This window comes from Macaca fascicularis, chromosome 3 (assembly GCF_037993035.2).
Source record: "Macaca fascicularis isolate 582-1 chromosome 3, T2T-MFA8v1.1".
In the NCBI taxonomy this organism is placed as follows: Eukaryota; Metazoa; Chordata; class Mammalia; order Primates; family Cercopithecidae; genus Macaca; species Macaca fascicularis.
In genome coordinates, this window is record NC_088377.1 from 53,393,966 (window position 1) to 53,415,522 (window position 21,557).

The following is a 21,557-nucleotide window of genomic DNA, read 5'->3' on the forward strand; positions in this document are numbered from 1 at the left end:
GTTTTTTTTTTTGAGATGGAGTCTCGCTCTGTCACCCAGGCTGGAGTGCAGTCGCACAAACTCGGCTCACCGCACCCTCCGCCTCCCAGGTTCAAGCAATTCTCCTGCTTCAGCCTCCCGAGTAGCTGGGACTACAGGCATCCGCCACCACACGTGGCCAGCTAATTTTTGTACTTTTAGTAGAGACGGGGTTTCACCATGTTAGCCAGGATGGTCACAATCTCTTGACCTCGTGATCCGCCCACCTCAGCCTCTCAAAGTGTTGGGATTACAGGCGTGAGCCACTGCACCCGGCCCAGCAAGACCAGGTTTTAAAGTGAGCTTCTGCATACACAGTCTCCCCGAAAAACAAAGGACCTCCTTCAAGCTATTCCTGCTGTAGATGGCTCAAGGGCTGCTTAGGTGGTGTTTGGGGCAGTGGTGGGAGACACCCCTGGAAAAGTGACTGGGTGCCACACTCTCTCCATAACGACCCCTCCCCTATGCAGAGTGACCTTCATGAGGATGGGGCCCGAGGAGCTCAGCCCTGTGTCCTGAAGCACTGTGAGCTTGGCAGTGGTGGAAGTGTGGCTGACGTGGGCAGTGATGGGCGATCCCATGGCCACTAGCTACCTGTGGCTATTTGCAATTTTTTTTTTTTTTTGGAGAGTTTTGCTCTGTTGCCCAGACTGGAGTGCAGTGGCGCAATCTTGGCTCACTGCAACCTCCACCTCCTGGGCTCAAGTGATTCTCTTGCCTCAGCCTCCTGAGTAGCTGGATTATAGGCGTGTGCCACCACGCCTGGCTAATTTTTTGTATTTTTAGTAGAGAGAGGGTTTCACCATGTTAGCCAGGCTGGTCTCAAACTCCTGACCTCAGGTGATCCACCTTCCTCAGCCTCCCAAAGTGCTGGGATTACAGGCATGAGCCACCGCACCTAATTCATTTAAATTCTAATTAGTTAAAATGAAATAAGCAACTCAGTTGTTCAGTTGCACCAGCCTCATTTTACGTGCTCAGTAGTCAGAAGTGGCTGGTGTCTACGGATTGGACAGTGCAGAGGTAGAATATGTTCATTGTCATAGAAAGTTACACTGGGTGGGCCAGGCACAATGGCTCACGCGTATAATCCCAGCACCCTGAGAGGCTGAGTGGGGCAGATCACTTGAGACCAGGACTTTGAGATCAGCCTGGCCAACATGGTGAAACTCCATCTCTACTGAAAATACAAAAATTAGCTGGGCATGGTGGTGCACGCTTGTGGTCCTAGCTATTCGGGAGGCTGAGGCAGGAGAATTGCCTGAGTCTGGGAGGCGGAGGTTGCAGTGAGCCAAGGTCGTGCCACTACACTCCAGCCTGGGTGACAGAGCAAGACTTTCTATCAAAAAAAAAAGGCCGGGCGCGGTGACTCAAGCCTGTAATCCCAGCACTTTGGGAGGCCGAGACGGGCGGATCACGAGGTCAGGAGATCGAGACCATCCTGGCTGACACGGTGAAACCACGTCTCTACTAAAAAATACAAAAAACTAGCCGGGTGAGGTGGTGGGCGCCTGTAGTCCCAGCTACTCGGGAGGCTGAGGCAGGAGAATGGCGTGAACCCGGGAGGCGGAGCTTGCAGTGAGCTGAGATCTGGCCACTGCACTCCAGCCTGGGTGACAGAGTGAAACTCCGTCTCAAAAAAAAAAAAAAAAAGTTCTACTAGGTAGCAGTGGTCTAGTGAGTGTATCAGAACCTCCCTGGAGGAGCACGTGACCCTCTAGTTATCCTAGCAGTGTGAACAAGACAGGCTCCCCCTGTCCCGGGGCCTTTTAAGGGCTTCCTGAGGGACCCTCATGGGACAATGACATTTGCTTAGCAGTGACTTAAGTCCAGCCTCCTCCAAATGCCAGGGTCTTTTGGTGGCCTGTAGGGAGGGTGGGCTGAAGGGGTGTGCCTTCGTCACCCACCCCCAATCTCAGATCTTCTTCCCCACCAGCTCTGGGTGCCTTTAGGTGGGTGAGTTTTCTGCCACGGTCTCGGCGTCTTCAGCTGAGCGGTGACTGTGGCATGAAGCAGCTCTTTCAGCTGTGATGGATGAGAAACAGCTGGATTTATTTGTTTTATTTTTTGTTAATACTCTACAGTGTTCCACGCAGAAAGGGAACAGCAAGCTTTTGTTTTCATCTTAGAAGAAAATGAATGCCCTGTGTTTTAATTTTCCAGTAGGGACCCTGGAGGACAGACCTCCTGGCCCCACGCCGCCCGCACCTTCCTAACCAGAGCGATTCCAGGCTGGGGCTGGCACCATAGGCCAGATGATGGCCCAGAGAGGTTACCTGTCCCAGGTCACACAGCACAGAACTGCAATTGGAAGCCAGACTCTATAGCTGCCAGCACTACCTGACTCAGATGAAAAACAGCATTTTTTCGGCACAATCAGGGTTTTCCTGGTGGGGTGGGTCAGAGAGCTGAGATGCTGGTGGTCTCGGTTGCAGGGACCCCCCCCATATTAAGGCCTCTGTGCTACGGGGCTGCAGACCTCGACTGTGGGGCCATGAGGATAGCCAGCTCCGTGTTTACCCACATAGGATGTCCCAGTTTAGAGATCTTTTCCCCCAACCATTGAATCCCCATACCCAAGCCCAGTGGCACTGTGGAACTGGGCTGCTTCTCCCCAATTCTACAGACGTGGAAACGGGCCAGGCACAGTGGCTCGCGCCTGTAATCCCAGCACTTTGGGAGGCTGAGATGGGCACATCACCTGAGGTCAGGAGTTTGAGACCAGCCTGACCAACATGGTGAAACCCCATCTCTCCTTATGATACAAAAATTAGTGAGGCATGGTGGCGGGCGCCTGTAGTCCCAGCTACTCCGCAGGCTGAGGCAGGAGAATCGCTTGAACCTGGGAGGCAGAGGTTGCAGTGAACCAAGACTGTGCCACTGCACTCCAGCCTGGGCAACAGAGTGAGACTGTGTCTCAACAAAACAAAACAGATGTAGAAACTGGAGCCCAGAGGAGGGACATGACTGGCTCAAGTCCCACAGCAGGAACGGCCGAGGTGAGAATACAGCCCCAGTCTGTCCAATCCCCACCTTTCCTGCCGTTCTTCCTACCCCCTCCTCATCCAGGACTTGAGAGGGGCCAAGAGAACGCAGCACGGCATTGTCCCTGGGGCTGGGGCTAAGGTGGGCCTACCCCAAGGAGGAGGACCTTGGAGGGAGGAGCAGAGGACACTTGTCCTCCTCCAGCCCCCCATCGCCAATCCCTGGAGGGCCATTCATTCAGTCGCACTACAGAATCTGAGACCAAGAACAGTAGAGGGACCGTCTGTCTCTGCAGCTGCTGCTGAGGTCTCAGGCAGCTGGGAGCTCACATCCCACTCCCGAAGTGGGTACTAGAGGTGTTTGGAGTGGGGAGCCCTTCCACTCACACACCCTGCTCTTCCCACAGTGCTCAGCGCTGTCCAAACTGAACGCCGAGGTGGCCTGTGTCGCCGTGCACGATGAGAGCGCCTTTGTGGTGGGCACGGAGAAGGGGAGAATGTTCCTGAATGCCCGGAAGGAGCTACAGTCAGATTTCCTCAGGTTCTGCCGTGAGTACCTCAGGGCTCCAGAGGGCCGGGCCCGCCATGCCTCGAGGGCAGGAGCTCTGGCCCGTCTCTGGGTCCCCAGCCCTGTCCAGCCAGGGTGGCGGTGTCGGGGGGGATGAACCTAACAAGCGAGGTTGTCTGAGATTCCCGATGTGGTGTTATTGAGGCAGCCGTGGTTTTTGTGGGAATCATTCTGCAGCCCCTGAGTTGACAGAGACTGGCTGGGTGAACCCCAGGGTAGGCCAGAGCCAGCCACTTCCATCTGCCTTTTCCAGATGGGGACACCAAGGCCCAAGGTTGCTGCTCAGTTCTTCCTCTTAAGTATGCATTTCTGAGCATAAGGACCAAATGCACTTATTCCAACACAATTTTTTTTTTTTTTTTTTTTTTTAATGAGACAGAGTCTCACTCTGTCACCCAGGCTGGAGTGCAGTGGCACAATTTTGGCTCACTGCAACCTCTGCTTCCCGGGTTCAAGTGATTCTCCTGTCTCAGCTTCCAAAGTAGCTGGGATTACAGGCACCCACCACCATGCCCGACTAATTTTATATTTTTAGTAGAGATGGGGTTTCACCATGTTGGCCGGGCTGGTCTCAAACTCCTGACCTCAAGTGACCCGCCTACCTCAGTCTCCCAAAGTGCTGGGATTACAGATGTGAGCCGCCGCGCCTGGCCATGTTACAATAAGATTTATTGATCGCCTGCTGTGCATGGCATCTTTTCTGATGCTAACTCACCTACCCTGACATCAACCTGAGGAGGCAGGCACTGTCATTGCTATAGTGACAGTTAACATCTTAGGCCAGGTGCAGTGGCTCATGTCTGTAGTCCTAGCACTTCAGGAGGCTGAAATGGGAGGATCACTTGAGCCCAGAAGTTGGAGACCAGCCTGGGCAACATAGCAAGACCCCTGTCTCTACAAAAAATTTAAAAATTAACCAGGCTTGATGGTGCACACCTGTAGTCCCAGTACAGAAAGGCATGGATGGGACCAGGCACGGTGGCTTACGCCTGTAATCCCAGCACTTTGGGAGGCTGAGGCAGGAGGAACACTTGAGCCTGGGAGTTTAAGGCTGCAGTGAGCTACGATGGCACCACTGCACTCCAGCCTGGGTGACAGTGAGACCCCATCTCAAAAGAACCATGGTATAGCATGAGGTTAAGAGAACGGGCCACCTGGGTCCACAACTGCTGTGCCTCAACCCACTCATCCGTGAAAGGGGAGAACGGGTGGGTCTGAGGGTTAAACGAATTTGTACCCAGCAAGCACTTAGGACAGTGTCTGGCACCGGGTTCACACTCAATAGACACCAGCTGTTGTTGCTATTATTAGTATTCGCATCACACCCCTAAGATCAGCTGTTTCAGGGAAGGGCATCCCCCAGCGCTGGGCCTATCATTACTGGGGTACAGCTGCGTCCCCAGCCAGACCCCCACCCCACTCAGCCTTCAGAGTCTAGACCTTCCCCAGGGCCAGAATGGGGGACTGGGCCAGGTAGAGTGGACAGCAGCAGGTCCTGTGGCACCCCAGCCTCCCAGAGCCTGAGGCGGTGCACCTGGCTTCTAGAGCCAGGCAGAGCCACTATTTATAGCACCAGGAACTCGGCTGGTTTATTTCAAGCTCCGCAGATCCCAGAGGAGAACAGGCTCCAAGCTGGGAGGGGGCCGCGGGCCCCTCCTCTCATCTCCTTTCCAATGCAGCTTCTAGAACATTCCCGAAGGATCTACCAACACTCTCCGGTCCCCACTCTGGCCCAGCCTGGCATGAACCTGCTGTTTGCAACCCACGGCCTCCTCGGAGCAGGGGTTGGGGGGTGCCCGTTGTTTCTTCCTTTGGCAGAGCAGAAAACGGGGGCATAGATTGGTCGAGACAGTGTTGGTGTCAGGGCACAGAAAGGCATGGATGGGGCCAGGCACGGTGGCTCACGCCTGTAATCCCAGCACTTTGGGGGGACAAGGCAGGCGGATCACCTGAGGTCAGGAGTTCAAGACCAGCCTGGCCAACATGATGAGATCCCATATCTACTAAAAATACAAAAATTAGTTGGACATGGTGGCGGGCGCCTGTAATCCCAGTTACTCGGGAGACTGAGGCAGGGGAATCACTTAAACCCTGGAGGTGGAGGTTGTAGTGAGCTGAGATTGTGCCACTGCGCTCCAGCCTGGGCGACAGAGTGGACTCTGTCAAAAAAAAAGAGAGAGAGAGAGAGGGAGGGAGGGAGGGAGGGAAAGAGAGAAAGAGAGAGAGAAAGAGAAAGAGACAGATGGAACGTTCATCGAACCTCGGTTCTGAGCTGGAATAGCTGGCCTCCCACGAGCATGCACAGATGGAGGCTCAGAGAGAGAAGGGACTTACCCAAGGTCACACAGCAAATTAGAGGTGACCAGAGGTGAGGCCCAGCCCTGGGCCAGGCAATGGGAACTCTGAGATGACCAGCCCTGGCCCTCAGTGGGGTGGTTGGGATAGGGCTTGGTCACTCATTAATTCTTCATTCATTCACTCACTTGTGTATCACGTTGTGTGCCAGTCTCCACGGCTCAGCACAGGGCGGAGACATCCCAGCTCGAAGGCCGGCTGGTGAGATGGGTGTTCACTGTGGCCTCCCGTGCTGTGTGTCCCACAGGAGGGCCCCCGTGGAAGGATCCGGAGGCAGAGCACCCCAAGAAGGTGCAGCGGGGTGAGGGCAGCGGCCGGAGCCTCCCTCGGTCCTCCCTGGAACACGGCTCAGATGTGTACCTTCTGCGGAAGATGGTAGAGGAGGTGTTTGATGTTCTTTATAGTAAGATCCTTCCTCATTCCATTTGGGGGCCCCAGGGAGGGTGGGAGCCTGGGTCCCCACCCAGCAGAGGGGGCCCCCTCCTGTCCTACTACAGGCCCTGGGCAAAGCTGGACCCCAAGGCATGGAGGTACTGGTTACCCTAGCCCTTCCTCATCTCTGCATTCCCAGACACAGACGTTCTACTCCAGCCGTTTTCCCAAACCTCCATCCCCACTGTCCCTGCCCTGGCTCAAGTCATGCCACCTCTTGCCTAGAAATAGCCCCAGGCTTGCCACGGTCTCCCTGCCTCCCCACATCTGCCCTGCCACCAAGGGCATCTTCTCAAAGCACAAGTCTGACCATGAATGAAGCTCTTGCCTCCACAGCCTTCGGGGGCTCCCCATCGACCCTGAGCATGGCACAGGGGCCCACACACCCATCCTCATCCCCTCTATACCTTCTTTTCCTGCTAGGTGACAGGGCCCTACTGACCTCCCTACAGAACCACTTCCCGTTCTCCAGCACTCGCTGGTTCCTTTCACATGCCCTGGCCTTCGCGCTGTTGCATCTTTTGAGACTGCCTTTCCCCTCCTCTGTCTGGCGGACACCCGCGTGCCACTGAGGCTCTGCTCCTGGAAGCCCCCTCACAGTGGGTTTAGGCCCCTCTCTTGGCACCCACAGTGCCCTGTCCCCTCACCAGCCCAGGAGCTCTCCAGGGTCAGGGGCTATGTCTGCCCTTTCTAGCTGTCTCCAGCCTGCAGTTCAGAGCCCAGCAACAGCAGGTACTCGGAGAACGTTTGTTGAATGACTAAGTGAAGGCTGATTTGCTCAGCCACGTCTTTCCTGCAGGGAGAGGAGAACTGGCCTCCCTTGGGAAGCGTCAGGTTGCAGAGGGCCTCAGGGCCCCAGTGGTGGCCTTCACACGCCCTGGGAAACCTTGGGCAGGTCCCTTTGGCCCTCAGGGTCCCACCTCATTCATTTCTGATTTGGCTTTATCCCTTCTCCTACTGTAGCCTTTGGTTTTATGGAGCAAAGGTCTGCGAGGAAACTTCTGGTGTTCTTATGTCAGGAGGAGGGGTACTCAGAGGCCCTGGGCGGTCACGCTGGCCACCCTGGGATGGGGGACTTGCCACGCATGGTTGACTCTACCCCTGTCGACACTTTTGCCAGCTGCAGGGCCCATGCACAGAGCCCCCCGCACCCCTGCCCACCTTGCCCTGGCCCCCCTTTCTACTTTGGGCAGAATTCAAGGAGGCTATGAGAGGATGGGCCTCCTTCTGGCTCCAGGTGGGGGCTGCAGCCTGGAGGTGGCAACAGACATCCCAGTGCCCAGTCCTCAGTCCCCAGCCTGCCTCCCCTCATCTGTGTCCTCCAACCCCCATCTTTGTTCCCGCGTCTTCTCAGTCTGTCTCTTCCTCCTCTCTCCCATCTTTTTCTTTTGTTGTTGTTTTGAGATGAAGTTTCGCTCTGTTGCCTGGGCTGGAGTGTAGTGGCACGATCTCGGCTCACTGCAACCTCCGCCTCCTGGGTTCAAGCGATTCTCCTGCCTCAGCCTCCTGAGTAGCTGGGATTACAGGCACCCGCCACCACACCCAGCTAATTTTTATATTTTTAGTAGAGACAGGGTTTCACCATGTTGGCCAGGCTGGTCTCAAACTCCTGACCTCAAGTGATCCACCTGCCTCAGCCTCCCAAAGTGATGGGATTACAGGCATGAGCCACCGTGCCCAGCCTCTCTCGTCTTCTTCTGAATCCCCTATTTTTGCTCCCTCTCCACTTCCTCTTCTTCTTGCTTTCTCTCCCCTCTCTTGGTCTCTCTCCCTTCCTCCCTGCACATTTTTCTTCTTCTTCTTCTTTTTTGAGATAGATTCTCATTCTGTCACCCAGGCTGGAGTGCAGTGGCATGATCTCAGCTCCCTACAACCGGCCTCCTGGGTTCAAGTGATTCTCCTGCCTCAGCCTCCTGAGTAGCTGGGATTACAGGCACCCGCCACCACGCCCAGCTAATTTTTGTAGTTTTAGTAGAGACGGGGTTTCCTCATGTTGGCCAGGCTGGTCTCGAACTCCTGGCCTCAAGTGATCCTCCCACCTCAGCCTCCCAAAATGCTGGGATGACAGGCATGAGCCACCGTGCCCGGCCCTTACAGCTTCTTCCTTGCAGTCTGGCTCATGCAAGTGCCCGCTTCTCCGTCTCTTCTGCCCTCTTTTCTCCCACCAGATTGTTTCTCTCTGCTCTGTCCTCTGGGCCCTTGTAGTCCCCGGTTTCCCTTCTAGCCAGGTGCCCAAGTGGAGAGGGGCTTGGCCATGGAGGGCAGCAGGGATCCCCCCTTCGGTGGGGGAGCCCCGGCCCCCCAGATGCAGACAAGGGGGCCTTGTCCACAGCATCCACCCCCAGCCTGCAGGCAGTTATTCTGCACAACGTCTGCAGTTATGAGGGGTCCATGGGAACCCTGCACCAAAGGGAGCCACTCAACACTGCCCCCACTCTGGGGCACAGCGGCCCCGACTCCAGCCTGGCTGCCCTCTCATACCAGGCCCCTCTCCTGGACTCCCCCTACAGGCGAGGCCCTGGGAAGGGCCAGCGTGGTGCCGCTGCCCTACGAGAGGCTGCTCAGGGAGCCAGGGCTGCTGGCTGTGCAGGGGCTGCCGGAGGGCCTGGCCTTCCGGAGGCCAGCTGAGTATGACCCCAAGGCCCTCATGGCCATCCTGGAACATAGCCACCGCATCCGCTTCAAGCTCAAGAGGTGAGTGAGGCAGCTGACCCAGGGCTGGGCCAGGGCCGGGGGCTGGAGGCCACTTAGCCAGAGGGGAAGGGACTTGAGATGCCCATGGAGGACGCTGGTGGTGAAAGCTCCCAGTCTGATGGTGGAGGTGAAGTGAAAGCGAAGTCATAGAACAGGATCTGAGCTAGGTCATTAAGCCTTGAAGTCTTCCCAGGGAAGTTGCATTGCAGAGAGACTGGAAGAGACATGACTTGGGACAAAATAGCACCAACGTGATCGGGTGCAGTAGCTCACACCTGTAATCTCAGCACTTTGGGAGGCTGAGATGAGAGGATCACTTGAGGCCAGGAGTTCGAGACCAGCCTGGGCAACATACCAAGACCCTGTCTCTGCCAAGAAAAAAAAAAAATTACCCAGGCGTGGTGGTACACACCTGTCATCTGAGCTGTCAGGAGGCTGAGGCAGGAGGATTGCTTGAGCCCAGGAGTTTGAGGATGCAGTGAGCTGTGATTGCATCACTGCACTCCAGCTGGGCAACAAAGCAAGACCTTGTCTCTTAAAAAATTTTTTTAAATATGGCATTTTAGGTGTTAGAAGTGGGAGAACCATGTCCTGTGCTTGTTCAGGTTGTAAATCTGGGGTTAATTAGGGACCTAGGGGAGATATTGTTGAGGCTGGTCTGAGGCAGTACCAATTGTCAGGAGAGCCAGGAAGGCAGCCTGAGGGCTTAAGGTTGAGCCCATCTCTGCTAGGCACCCCAGGCAATGCAGAGGCAGAGAAGGGGAGGGGAGCAGCAGGAGACGGGAGGCAATCGATTGCACCTGGCAGGATCTGATCAGTGGATTGGAGCAGAGGGGCAGGGCCCAGGTCCTCCAGTGGCCTAGCTCTGTGGCCCTGGGCACACCATTCCCACCTCTGAGCCTGCATCCCCACTTGTAAAGTAGAAAGGCAGCTCCTGTCCTGCCCTCTTACGGGGCTGTTATGTTCTGCTGAGGGTGGGGATGCAGGGTTGTGGGGGAAGAGCTGCAACATGTGAAACAGATGTACAAAGCTGTCCATGTGTCCTCTCCTTTACTCAGGCCACTTGAGGATGGCGGGCGGGACTCGAAGGCCCTGGTGGAGCTGAATGGTGTCTCCCTGATACCCAAGGGGTCACGGGACTGTGGCCTGCATGGCCAGGCCCCCAAGGTGCCACCCCAGGACCTGCCCCCCACCGCCACCTCCTCCTCCATGGCCAGCTTCCTGTACAGCACGGCGCTCCCCAACCACGCCATCCGAGAGCTCAAGCAAGAAGCACCTTCCTGCCCCCTTGCCCCCAGCGACCTGGGCCTGAGCCGGCCCATGCCAGAGCCCAAGGCCACTGGTGCCCAAGACTTCTCCGACTGTTGTGGTAACATTGCTGCTGGGATCTCCAAGTCTAGGGGGTGGGACAGAGGTCACTCATGCATGGGACATCCTCCCAGGGCAGGTCAGGATACCTGGGCCCTCTTAGGTTGGAAGGAGCTGTGTCTGGGCATGGGGGTGGGACTGGACAGATGCTGTCCTAGTGGAGACCCCTTGGACCTTGGGTCTCTGCTCAGCCATCTGTGAATGATGTCCTTGGCCTTGGACTAAGAGACACCTGCAAGGACTCCCTGGGTCCCAGCTAGTCAGGAGTCTGAGGCAGGAGGATCAACTGAGCCCAGGAATTTGAGGCTGTGTTGAGCTATGATTGCATACCTCTGCACTCCAGCCTGGGTGACAGCACAACTCTGTCTCAAAAAAAAAAAAAAAAAAAAGAACCAGCGATATTTCAGGTGTCAAAAGTGGGAGATCCACATCACATGCTATAAAGGAAGTTAGCATACTAGTCATCCCCATGCATTCAGTGAGGACCCGCTCCAATTCAGTGAGCACCCACTGCATACCCAGCCTGATTAAGGGCACTAGGGGAAGTAGGCCCTGGGGTGGACAGGACAAAAGGAACAGTTGCAGGTGAGATTCATATCCTGCTCGTCTACTTAGTGGCTATGCATCCTGGGGCAAATCTCTATCTCTGAACCTCAGTTTCTTCCTCTATAAAATGGGAATGCTAGCATTACCTGCTTCCCAGAAGTGTTATCATGATTAAAGGACAGATCGGTGGCAGTAGCATCTCCTGAGAGAGGGTTAGAAATGCATATTCTCAGGTCCCACTGCAGTCCTGCTGAATCTGAAGCTCTGGGGATGGGACCCAGTAGTCTTTTTGGACAACTCTGCCAAGTGGTTCCAATGTGCTCAAGTTTGAGAGTTGCTGTATTAAAGCACTGGGTCTGGCCAGGTGTACCTGTAATTCAAGCTCTTTGGGAGGCTGAGGCGGAAGGATTGCTTGAGCCCAGGAGTTCAAGACCAGCCCGGGTAACATAGCAAGATCCTATCTCTACCTAAAAAAAAAAAAAAAAAAAAAAAAAAAAAAAGCACTTGGGTCTGGGTCTAATGCTTGGCCTGTAGTAGGTGCTTGTAAGTTATATATACTTATTATTATTATTATTATTATTATTATTAGGGGGGAAAAAAGCCCAAATATGTGGGCTGACCAGGGCTTCGAGCTTATACACATAAAACAAGTGTTCTTACCTGGAAAAGGTGACCTCCGACATCCCTTTCTTGTTAATCTGGCTTTTGGCTAGCAGATTCTGGTACAGACTGTCTTAGGCCTCTGGTCAGGGACCTTGCCTTGAGTTTGTGATCACAGGAATCAGTTCTGGGGTCTCCCTGGCAGATGAGGCTGTTACCCCAGAGCCAGGGCCTATACACTGGGGCCAGATCTGGGGAACCCTCTTGGGGCCCACCTGGAATCCATTTCCTTCTCTCCCTTGTCCAGGACAGAAGCCCACCGGGCCTGGTGGGCCTCTCATCCAGAACGTCCATGCCTCCAAGCGCATTCTCTTCTCCATCGTCCATGACAAGTCAGGTAGGACGGCGCCCATGCAGCACCCAGGCCTGAGTGGGAATCGGGGGTTGGAGGTGGTGCTCATTGAAATTGATAAGTGTTTCCTGGGTCTTTGTGAGAGAAAGGAGGAACAGCTCTGCTCAAGGGACTGCAAGTAAACTGGGATATAATAGTTATCTACTGCTGTATGATAAACTGCCCCAGACTAGGCATGGTGGTTCATACCTGTAATCCCAGCACTTTGGGAGGCTGAGGCAGGAGGGTTGCTTGAGGCCAGGAGTTTGAGACCAGCTGGGCAATAGAGCGAAACACTGTCTCTGCAACAAATAAGAAAAATTAGCTGGATGTGGTGGTGCCTATCCTCTGAAGTCCTTGGGAGGCTGAAGCTACTTGGGAGGCTGTGGCGGGAGGATCACTTGAGCCCAGGAGTTGGAGGCTGCAGTGAGCTATGATCGCACCACTGCACTCCAGCCTGGGCAACAGTTAGACCCTATCTCTAAAAAAAAGTTATAACAAAAAATAAAATAAATAACCCCAAAATGGAGCTTAAAACATCAAGTATTTATTACCTCACAGTTTCTGGGGGTTGGGAATTCAGGACTGGCTGAGCTGGGCAGTGCTGGGTCACAGTCTCTCATGAGGGTGCAGTCAAGATGTTGGCTGGGGTTGCTTGACAGCTGGGGTTGCTGTCATCCAAGAGCTCAACTGGGGCAGGAAGAGATGCTTCTGAGCTCATTCACACAGCTGTTGGTAGGAGGCCTCAGTTCCCCACTATGTGGGCTAGCCTTGACGGGGCTGCTTGAGCATCCTCACAACATGGCCGCCGGTTTCCTCCAGAGTTCTCGATCCAAAATTGAGGAACGAGGAAGCCACATGGCTTTTATGACCCATCCTTAGAAATTGCTGTCATGTTCTATCTGTTAGAAGCCAGAAACATGATCCAGCCTACCCTCCGTGGGAGAGGAATTAAACTCCACCTTTTAAAGGAAGCAATATATTGAATAAAATTTAAAAAAAGATCACACAGAAGTCCTGAGTGTAGCGAAGTGTGGGATTCAGTTATACCAAGAAGGAGTGCAGTAGGACTTGCCAGCAGTTTTGCTCTGTGTGGGTCTCAGCCTCACCTCCAGGAAGAGGTTCTGTAAGAAAACCCAGTCCTAGGCCGGGTGCGGTGGCTCACACCTGTAATCCTAGTGCTTTGGGAGGCTAAGGGGGAGGATGGCTTGAGGCCAGAAGTTCTAGACCAGGCCGGGCAACCTAGTGAGACCCCACATCTACAAAATTTTAAGAAAGAAAGAAAACCCAGTCCCCTGGGATCAGAATGGAGGCTCCCCCACCCCGCAAGCCATCCACAACCCAATCTGCCACTGCCCCAAACAAGGTCCAGCCCTGGCAGGGAGGAGACGTGAATGTTCAGATGGAACAGCATCATGACAGGCCCGTGGGCTGGGGCACAAGCTGGGATAGAACCTCACTGGGTTGTCGCAAGCGAGATACTCAGCTTCTTTAAGCCTCAGTTTTCCTATCTGCAAAATGGGAATGATATCTCTGTTTAAAACTTGTCATAAGGAATTAAATAGGAGATTATTATATATATAAAGTACTTAGCACAGATAAGTACTTAACAAATTAAAGTTGTTACTTCTACTGATTACAAATGAACCAATGATCACTTGTTATTATTCAATCAAGACAGAGGTTTTGAGAGAGAGGCCAGCAGAGCTGAGAGTTTGGGGGAAGCCAACGAGGCCAGTGCTGAGTGAGACCTCAGATGTAGGAGGTACAAGGGTTAGATTCTCAAGATCAAGACTCAGCCCTTAGCCAGACATGGTGGCGGGCACCTGTAGTCTCAGCTACTCAGGAGGCTGAAGTTGGAGGATCGCTGGAGTCCAAGAGTTGGAGGCTGCTGTGAGCTATGATCACACCACTGCACTCCTGGGCAACAGAGTGAGACCCCATCTGTAAAAAAGAAAAAAAGAAAAAACACAGCCAGGAGTGGTGACTCATACCTGTCATCATCCCAGCTGCTTGGGAGGCGGAGGCAGGAGGATCATGTGAACCCAGGAGTTCAAGGCTACAGTGAGCTATGACTGCATCACTGCACACCAGACTGGGCAACAGAATGAGACCCTGTCTCTATTTTTTGAAAAAACATTTAAATTAAAAAATAAAATACTCGATCTCAGGCCAGGCACAGTGGCTCACACCTGTAATCCCAGCACTTTGGGAGGCCGAAGCAGGCGGATCACCTGAGGTCAGGAGTTCGAGACCAGCCTGGCCAACATGGTGGAACCCCGTCTCTACTAAAAATACAAAAATTAGCTGGGTGTGGTGGCACACATCTGTAGTCCCAGCTACTCAGGAGGCTGAGGCAGGAGAATCACTTGAACCCGGGAAGTGGAGGTTGCAGTGAGCCGAGATCACGCCACTGCACTCTAGCCTGGGTGAGAGAATAAGACACTATCTTAAAAAAAAAAAAAAAGAAAGGAAGAAAGAAAGAAAAGAAAACTTGACCTCTTTTTCTGCTGAAGGGACTGCTTTTCCAGCTTCCTGTATGTCTGGGGCAGGATGGGCTCGGGATGGACAGGCTGAGCCTATTCTGATACCACACCTGTGGGAGAGGCCAGAGACAAATGTTAGGGCAGGAACAGGCAGATGGGGAACCATCAGAGCACCCTGAATTCGTGTACAGTCCGAGGTGGGAGAGGGTGGAAGGACTGGGGGCTGGGGCCAGCCTCGGGGTCTCTGGGGGTGAAAACCCGGTGGTCATGGCCGGTGGGGGGCATGTGACTGTCCCGTGGGGCCCTGCTCACTTGTGCCTCCTGTGTTTTGATAGAGAAGTGGGACGCCTTCATAAAGGAAACCGAGGACATCAACACGCTCCGGGAGTGTGTGCAGATCCTGTTTAACAGCAGATATGGTGAGTGGGCGGCGCGGCCCGCCGTGTGGCCCCAGCAGCCGTGTTGAGCATCTCATTACGTGGCAATCACTCGTGTTCCCCAACACGGCAGCGGGAGCCATATGCTGGCTCCCGCGCGCCGGCAACACTAATGTCATCCGTCGCAGGCTCCTCCTGTCTGGGTAGGGGGTGGTTGTGTCAATATTTCCCTTCCAGATTCTTCAGGGGGCGGAACTGATGGCAAAGCCCCAGACCTGGGCTCAACGGTGCGGAGCGGGGCAGGTTGGGGGCAGAGATTGCCCATCTGGGGGCCGGGCGCAGTGGCTCATGCCTGTTATCCCAGCGCTTTGGGAGGCCGTGGTGGGAGGATCACCAGAGGCCGGGGGTTCAAGACCAGCCTGACCAACATAGTGAGACCTCCCGTCTCTACAAAAAAAATATTTTAAACCAGGCTGGGCGCAGTGGCTTATGCCTGTAATCCCAGCACTTTGGGAGGCGGAGGCGGGCGGATCACCTGAGGTCAGGAGTTCGAGGCCAGCCTGGCCAACATGCTGGAACCCTGTCTCTACTAAAAATACAGAAATGAACTGGGTGTGGTAAAACACACCTGTAATCCCAGTTACTCGGCTCCTGAGGCATGAGAATCACTGGAACCTGGTGCAGTGAGCCAAGATCGTGGCACTGCACTTCAGCCTGGTGACGGAGTGAGACTCTGTCTCAAAAAATATAAATAAATAAAAAATAAAAATTAGAAGATTAACCACACACCTGGGGTCTTAGCTACTTGCAGGCTGAGGTGGGAGGATTGCTTGAGCCCAGGAGGTTGAGGCTATAGTGAGCTATGATTGTACCCCTGCACTCCAGCCTGGGTGACAGAGCGAGACCCTATCTCTACAAAAGAAACAAACATAACAGATTGCCCATCAGGGGAAGTATCCATAAGGCCCAGAAAAATCTGTATTGGCCTCGTGCCAGTTCCCCACAGTAACACACCATTTTCTGCCTCCCAGCCTTTACCTGTGCTGTGTCCTCTGCCTGGCACCGCCTTTTCACATCTTAGGGACAAATTCCTAATTGTTCTTTGTCTTGGGAGTCACCTCCTCCAGGAAGCCTTTGGGTCCCCAGCCTGGGCCAGGTAGGCCTGGGTACCCTGATGGTTCCCTCTCTGTGACACCTTGGGAACTTGATACCCCTTGCCTGCCGCTGTCTCCCTGAGGGCCAGGACTGCACCCAACCCCTCTCTTTGTCCCTAGCACCCAGGACAGTCAGGCTCATAGCAGATGTCAGCCCACCGCACTCTGGAAAGAAAACGCAAGTGGTAGGCGCGGTGGCTCACGCCTGTCATCCCAGCACTTGCGGAGGCCGAGGCGGGTGAATCACTTGAGCTCAGGAGTTCGAGACCAGCCTGGACAACATGGTGAAACCCCCTGTCTACAAAAACACAAAAATTAACCGGGTGTGGCATGGTGGCATGTACCTGTAGTCCTAGCTACTTTGGGAGGCTGAGGCAGGAGAATCACTTGAACACGGGAGGCGGAGGTTGCAGTGAGCCAAGATCACGCCACTGCACTCCATCTAGCCTGGGTGACAGTGAGGCTTTCTCTCAAAAAAAAAAAAAAAAAAAAATTAAGAAAAGAATTTAAAAAGAAAAAAAAAAAAAAAAGAAGAAGAAGGGAGGATAATTCCAAGGAAGAAACAGTCTCAATAGGCTGGGAAGTCAAGGGTGGCTTCATGGACGAGGTGCCCTGTGACCATGACTGGGGCAGCCTCTGCATGTGGGCTGGGCCTTCCACATTGGGATGGGGCTGAGCAAGACTCTGGAGGCCTTAATGAGGAGCCTGGGATAGCCGGCTGCCTTTGATGTGGCCACGCTCCCCAGCCAGGCCTCCTCACTCCTCAGAGCTGCAAAGGGCTGTCTGCACCTGCCTCTGAGTCTCTCCCCGCCCCAGGCAGGTGTGAGCCAGGTGGAGGTTGGGGGAGGGGAACCAGGGAGGAGCCGGCTCTGCCTGCCTTGGGAGGGTTCTGCCCAGGCCAGTGTTCTGGCCTGTCCCACGCCCTGGACTTTCCAAAATGCCAAGCCTTTTCCAAACGTCAGTTCCTGAGTCGCATCCAAAGAGTGTTGGGTGTGGAGTGGTCAAGACCTTGTTCCCCATAAAGCCAGAGCTCCCTCTGGGGAGCTGCGCAGGGGAGAAGGCAGCTGACCAGGAGTACTGGGGACCCCCCGGATGGTGGGAACAGGGTCTGGCAGCCCAAGGTATCCCAGAGACTGTGGGTGAGCAACCCCTGCTCCCAGCTCTACCAGCCACCAAATCTGGGTGAATTGGGCCAGTGCGGGTGGTGCAGAGGGGGAAGAAACAGAAACATAAGAATTGGGAGAAACGTTAGGCTTTAGGAAGCCTCGAGGACATGTCCTCTGGGAAGATGCTGGGACCAGGTGAGGGGCCGAGGACGGTGTAAGGTGGCACTGCAGGAAGGCAGCCCCTTCCCAAGGGGCAATAGCAGGGTTTGGGTTCGGCCCTCTGTCCACTGAATCTCCCTGCTGCTGAAAAGACAGGCCCCGATAAACCAGATGAACCGGACTGAGACGAATTCACAGGCACTCAAAGGACCAGTCGCTCAAGGGCTGGGGCTGGGGGTGGCTGCTGATGTGGGAGGTGGAGGGGTGTGGGGAGAGATGCCTTGCCAGCTGTTGAGATTTCGAGGGTTTAATTTGACAATGAGCTAAGTGTGACTTCTCAGTGGGTTCTGGATGCCAAAGCCACCAACGCAGACCTGGGCCGCTGCGTCAACAGGAAAACAATGTCAGAGGCACCCGCGGGAGGGCCCAGGCAGGGCTGGAGGGAGGTCCAGCTCTGGGCTGGCACTTACAGGAACACAGACAAAGCATGGTGTGGCCAGAGAAGCAGGGCTAGGGCAGGGAGGGGCCTGAGGAACAACCAGGAGATATGGGAGCCTGGAGGGAGGACAGTGTGTCCAGGCCCCATCCATGGTCACACGAGGAGGCCAGAGTGAAGTGGATACTCAGGCCAGGGGAAGGGTGACCCGTGAAATGACTTGCTCAAGGCCAGGAGCGGTAGCTCATGCCTGTAATCTCAGTGCTTTGGGAGGCTGAGGCAGGAGGATCACTTGAGCCCAGGAGTTTGAGATCAGCCTGGGCAACATAGCAAGACCCCATCTCTCCAAAAAATACAAAATAAATAGCTGGGCATAGTAACGCACGCCTGTAGTCCTAGCTACGCAAAAGGCTGAGGCAGGAGGATCACTTTAGCCAGAAGTTGAGGCTGCAGTGAGCAATGATTGCGCCACTGCACTTCAGCCTGGGCTGTTAGCAAGACCCTGTCTCTAAAAAAGAAAGAAAGTACCAGCTTGTATTAGGAACGTAGTAGGTGCTTCAAAAGTGTTTGGTGTGGGGCCGGATGCGGTAGCTCATGCCTGTAATCCCAGCACTTTGGGAGGCTGAGGCGGGTGGATCACCTGAGGTCAGGAGTTCGAGACCAGCCTGGCCAACATGGTGTCTCTACTAAAAATACAAAAAATGAGCTGGGCTTGGCAGTACACACCTGTAATCCCAGCTACTTGGGAGGCTGAGGCAGGGAGAATCGCTTGAACCTGGTCGGCAGAGGTTGCAGTGAGCCAGGATTGTGCCACTGCACTCCAGTTTGGGCAACAGAGCAAGACTCCGTTGGGGGGGAAGAAGGTATTTGGTGAATGAATGAATGAAAACGTGGAGCTGGGGTGGAAGTGAATGACTGAAATGGCACAAGTCTGGAAAAATAGAGCAAGTAACCTGGGCATGAGCCTGGATTCTGTTGCTTGGCTGTTGGCAGAGCCGTGAGCTTCTGGGGTGTGTCTTGTTTATGGCGCTGGTAAATGGAGGGCGTGCTGAGCTCCTCCCTGGAAGAAGGGACACACCTGTGCTCACCTGTGCAACCACTTGCCCGCCAAGAGACAGCCTCAAGCTTGGGCACTTCCTTTAGCCATTTGTATATTCACTATGCAGAAAGCACTTAGTGTGTGCCCAGCTCCATTGAGGTCGCAGTGGCAAGACAGAAAACAAAACCCCTACTCTTTTTTAGACAGTCTCGCCCTGTCGCCCAGGCTGGAGTGTAGTGGTGCAATCACAGCTCACTGCATCTTCGAACTCCTGGGCTCAAGCGATCCTCCCACCTCAGCCTGCCAAGTAGCTGGGACTACAGGCGTGCTCCACCACGCCCAACTAATTTTTTGTATTTTTATAGAGATGGCTTCTTACTGGTGTGTTGCCCGGGCTGGTCTTGAACTCCTGGGCTCAAGCATTCTCCAACTGCTGTGGCCTTCCAAAGTGCTGGGATGACAGGCATGAGCCGCCGCACCTGGCCAAAACCCCTGTTCTTCTGCAGCTTCCTTTCTAGACAGTGAGCACACGTAGAGATGAGTGTGGATGTAGTGTCAGGTGGTGACCAGTGGATGACTGACAGAGCAGAGGAGGGAATGAGGGATGGAGGAGGCTGTGTTAGGTTGCCAGGGTGCTATTTGAGCAAATATCTGAAAGGAGGGAGTGAGGGAGGGAGAGAGGAAAGAAGGAAAGATGGGCGGATGGGTGGGTGGGTGGGTGGATGGATGGATGGATGGATGTTTGTGGATTTCTGGGAGAAAGGAATCTGAGCAGACTGAAGAGCAAGTACAAAGGCATTGAACTGAGTGTATGCTCCTGGCAGGTAGGGGAAGCACCAAGGGGGCAGCAGGGGTGGGGGGAGCACACAGAGGCATGAAGGGGGCAGATGAGGTCAGAGGTGATGAAGTCACATAGGTAGGACTTTGGCTGTCACCAAATCAGATGGGAGCCACTGGACATTTTTTATTTTATTTTTTTAGAGACAGGGTCTCACTCTGTTGCCCAGGCTGGAGTGCAGTGACACGATCTTGGCTCACTGCAGCTTCAGACTCCTCGGCTCAAGTGATTCTCCTGCCTCAGCCTCCTGAGTAGCTGGGACTACAGATGTGCACCACCACACCTAGCTTTTTATATTTTACTTTTCTGCAGAGATGGAGTCTTGCTATGTTGTCTAGGCTGGTCTTTTTTTTTTTTTTTTGAGACGGAGTCTGGCTCTGACACCCAGGCTGGAGTACAGTGGCGTGATCTCGGCTCACTGCAAGCTCCACCTCCCAGGTTCACGCCATTCTCCTGCCTCAACCTCCTGAGTAGCTGGGACTACAGGCGCCTGCCACCACGCCCGGCTGATTTTTTTTTTTTTTTTTTTTTTGTATTTTTAGTAGAGACGGGGTTTCACCGTGTTAGCCAGGATGGTCTCGATCTCCTGACCTCGTGATCCACCCGCCTCGGCCTCCCAAAGTGCTGGGATTACAGGCATGAGCCACCGCGCCCGGCTCCAGGCTGGTCTTGAACTCCTGGGCTCAAGCCATCTGCCCACCTCAGCCTCCCGGAGTGCTAGAATTACAGGCATGAGGCACCGCACCCAGCCCAGCCAATTTCCTAACAGAAAAGTGACATGATTTTGACATTTCTGCAGGACCCCTGTGGCCGCTACATGGCCAGAGTGGAGTGGGGACAGTGGAAGGTGATGGTGACCGCGGCCCCCGGGTCCTGTGCGTGCAGCAGCCTGTCTCACACTCAGTCTTGCCATTTGATTGTCTTTCCAGCGGAAGCCCTGGGCCTGGACCACATGGTCCCCGTGCCCTACCGGAAGATTGCCTGCGACCCGGAGGCTGTGGAGATTGTGGGCATCCCGGACAAGATCCCCTTCAAGCGCCCCTGCACTTACGGAGTCCCCAAGCTGAAGCGGATCCTGGAGGAGCGTCATAGCATCCACTTCATCATTAAGAGGTGCGGGTGGGGCCGGGCGCAGTGGCTCATGCCTCTAATACCAGCACTTTGGAAGGCCGAGGCGGGCAGATCATGAGGTCAGGAGATCGAGACCATCCTGGCTAACACAGTGAAACCCCGTCTCTACTAAAAATACAAAAATGTAGCCCAGCGTGGTGGCGGGCACCTGTAGTCCCAGCTACTCGGGAGGCTGAGGCAGGAAAATGGCGTGAACCCAGAAGGCGGAGCTTGCAGTGAGCCAAGATAGCGCCACTGCACTCCAGCCTGGGCGGCAGAGTAAGATTCCATCTCAAAAAAAATTAAAATTTAAATCTTAAAAAAAAAAAGGGGGCCGGGCGCGGTGGCTCAAGCCTGTAATCCCAGCACTTTGGGAGGCCAAGACGGGCGGATCATGAGGTCAGGAGATCGAGACCATCCTGGCTAACCCGGTGAAACTCCGTCTCTACTAAAAACTACAAAAAACTAGCCGGGCGAGGTGGCGGGCGCCTGTAGTCCCAGCTACTGGGGAGGCTGAGGCAGGAGAATGGCGTTAACCCAGGAGGCGGAGCTTGCAGTGAGCTGAGATCCGGCCACTGCACTCCAGCCTGGGCGACAGAGCGAGACTCCGTCTCAAAAAAAAAAAAAAAAAAAAAAAAAAAAAGGGAAAAGGGATAATGATGGCCCCCCCACCCAAGTTTTCCTAACATAAAATGAAAAAGTAGATGAAACACACCTGACATGTAGCAGATGTTTAATAAGCATAAGGTGTTTTTTCATTGACCTCATTTCCCTCATGAATTAAAACATCATTAAGTGCATCAGTGCACGTGAAGACATTTCCGACCTGGGCATCCTTGGGCAAGTTACTTAACCACTCTGTGCCTCATTTACATAAAACAGGCCTGATACCAACC

The 21,557-nt window shown here is 54.2% G+C and overlaps 1 protein-coding gene across 22 annotated transcripts in view; it reads left to right on the forward strand.

Moving 5' to 3' along the window:
* The window catches only part of GTF2IRD1 (GTF2I repeat domain containing 1), a 138,807-nt gene that overhangs the window by 49,799 nt on the left and 67,451 nt on the right, over positions 1-21,557 (forward strand). For 15 of the 22 annotated variants that reach the window (XM_074034776.1, XM_065541817.2, XM_045389726.3 and 12 more), the window contains exons 3-9: positions 3,410-3,551; positions 6,173-6,328; positions 8,868-9,051; positions 10,110-10,420; positions 11,873-11,962; positions 14,778-14,861; positions 20,481-20,664. In XM_074034776.1, the coding sequence (XP_073890877.1) occupies positions 3,410-3,551; positions 6,173-6,328; positions 8,868-9,051; positions 10,110-10,420; positions 11,873-11,962; positions 14,778-14,861; positions 20,481-20,664 (1,151 nt within the window). The remainder of the gene's footprint in view (positions 1-3,409; positions 3,552-6,172; positions 6,329-8,867; positions 9,052-10,109; positions 10,421-11,872; positions 11,963-14,777; positions 14,862-20,480; positions 20,665-21,557) is intronic. The other 7 variants (XM_074034785.1, XM_074034787.1, XM_074034786.1 and 4 more) reach the window with 1 other exon arrangement.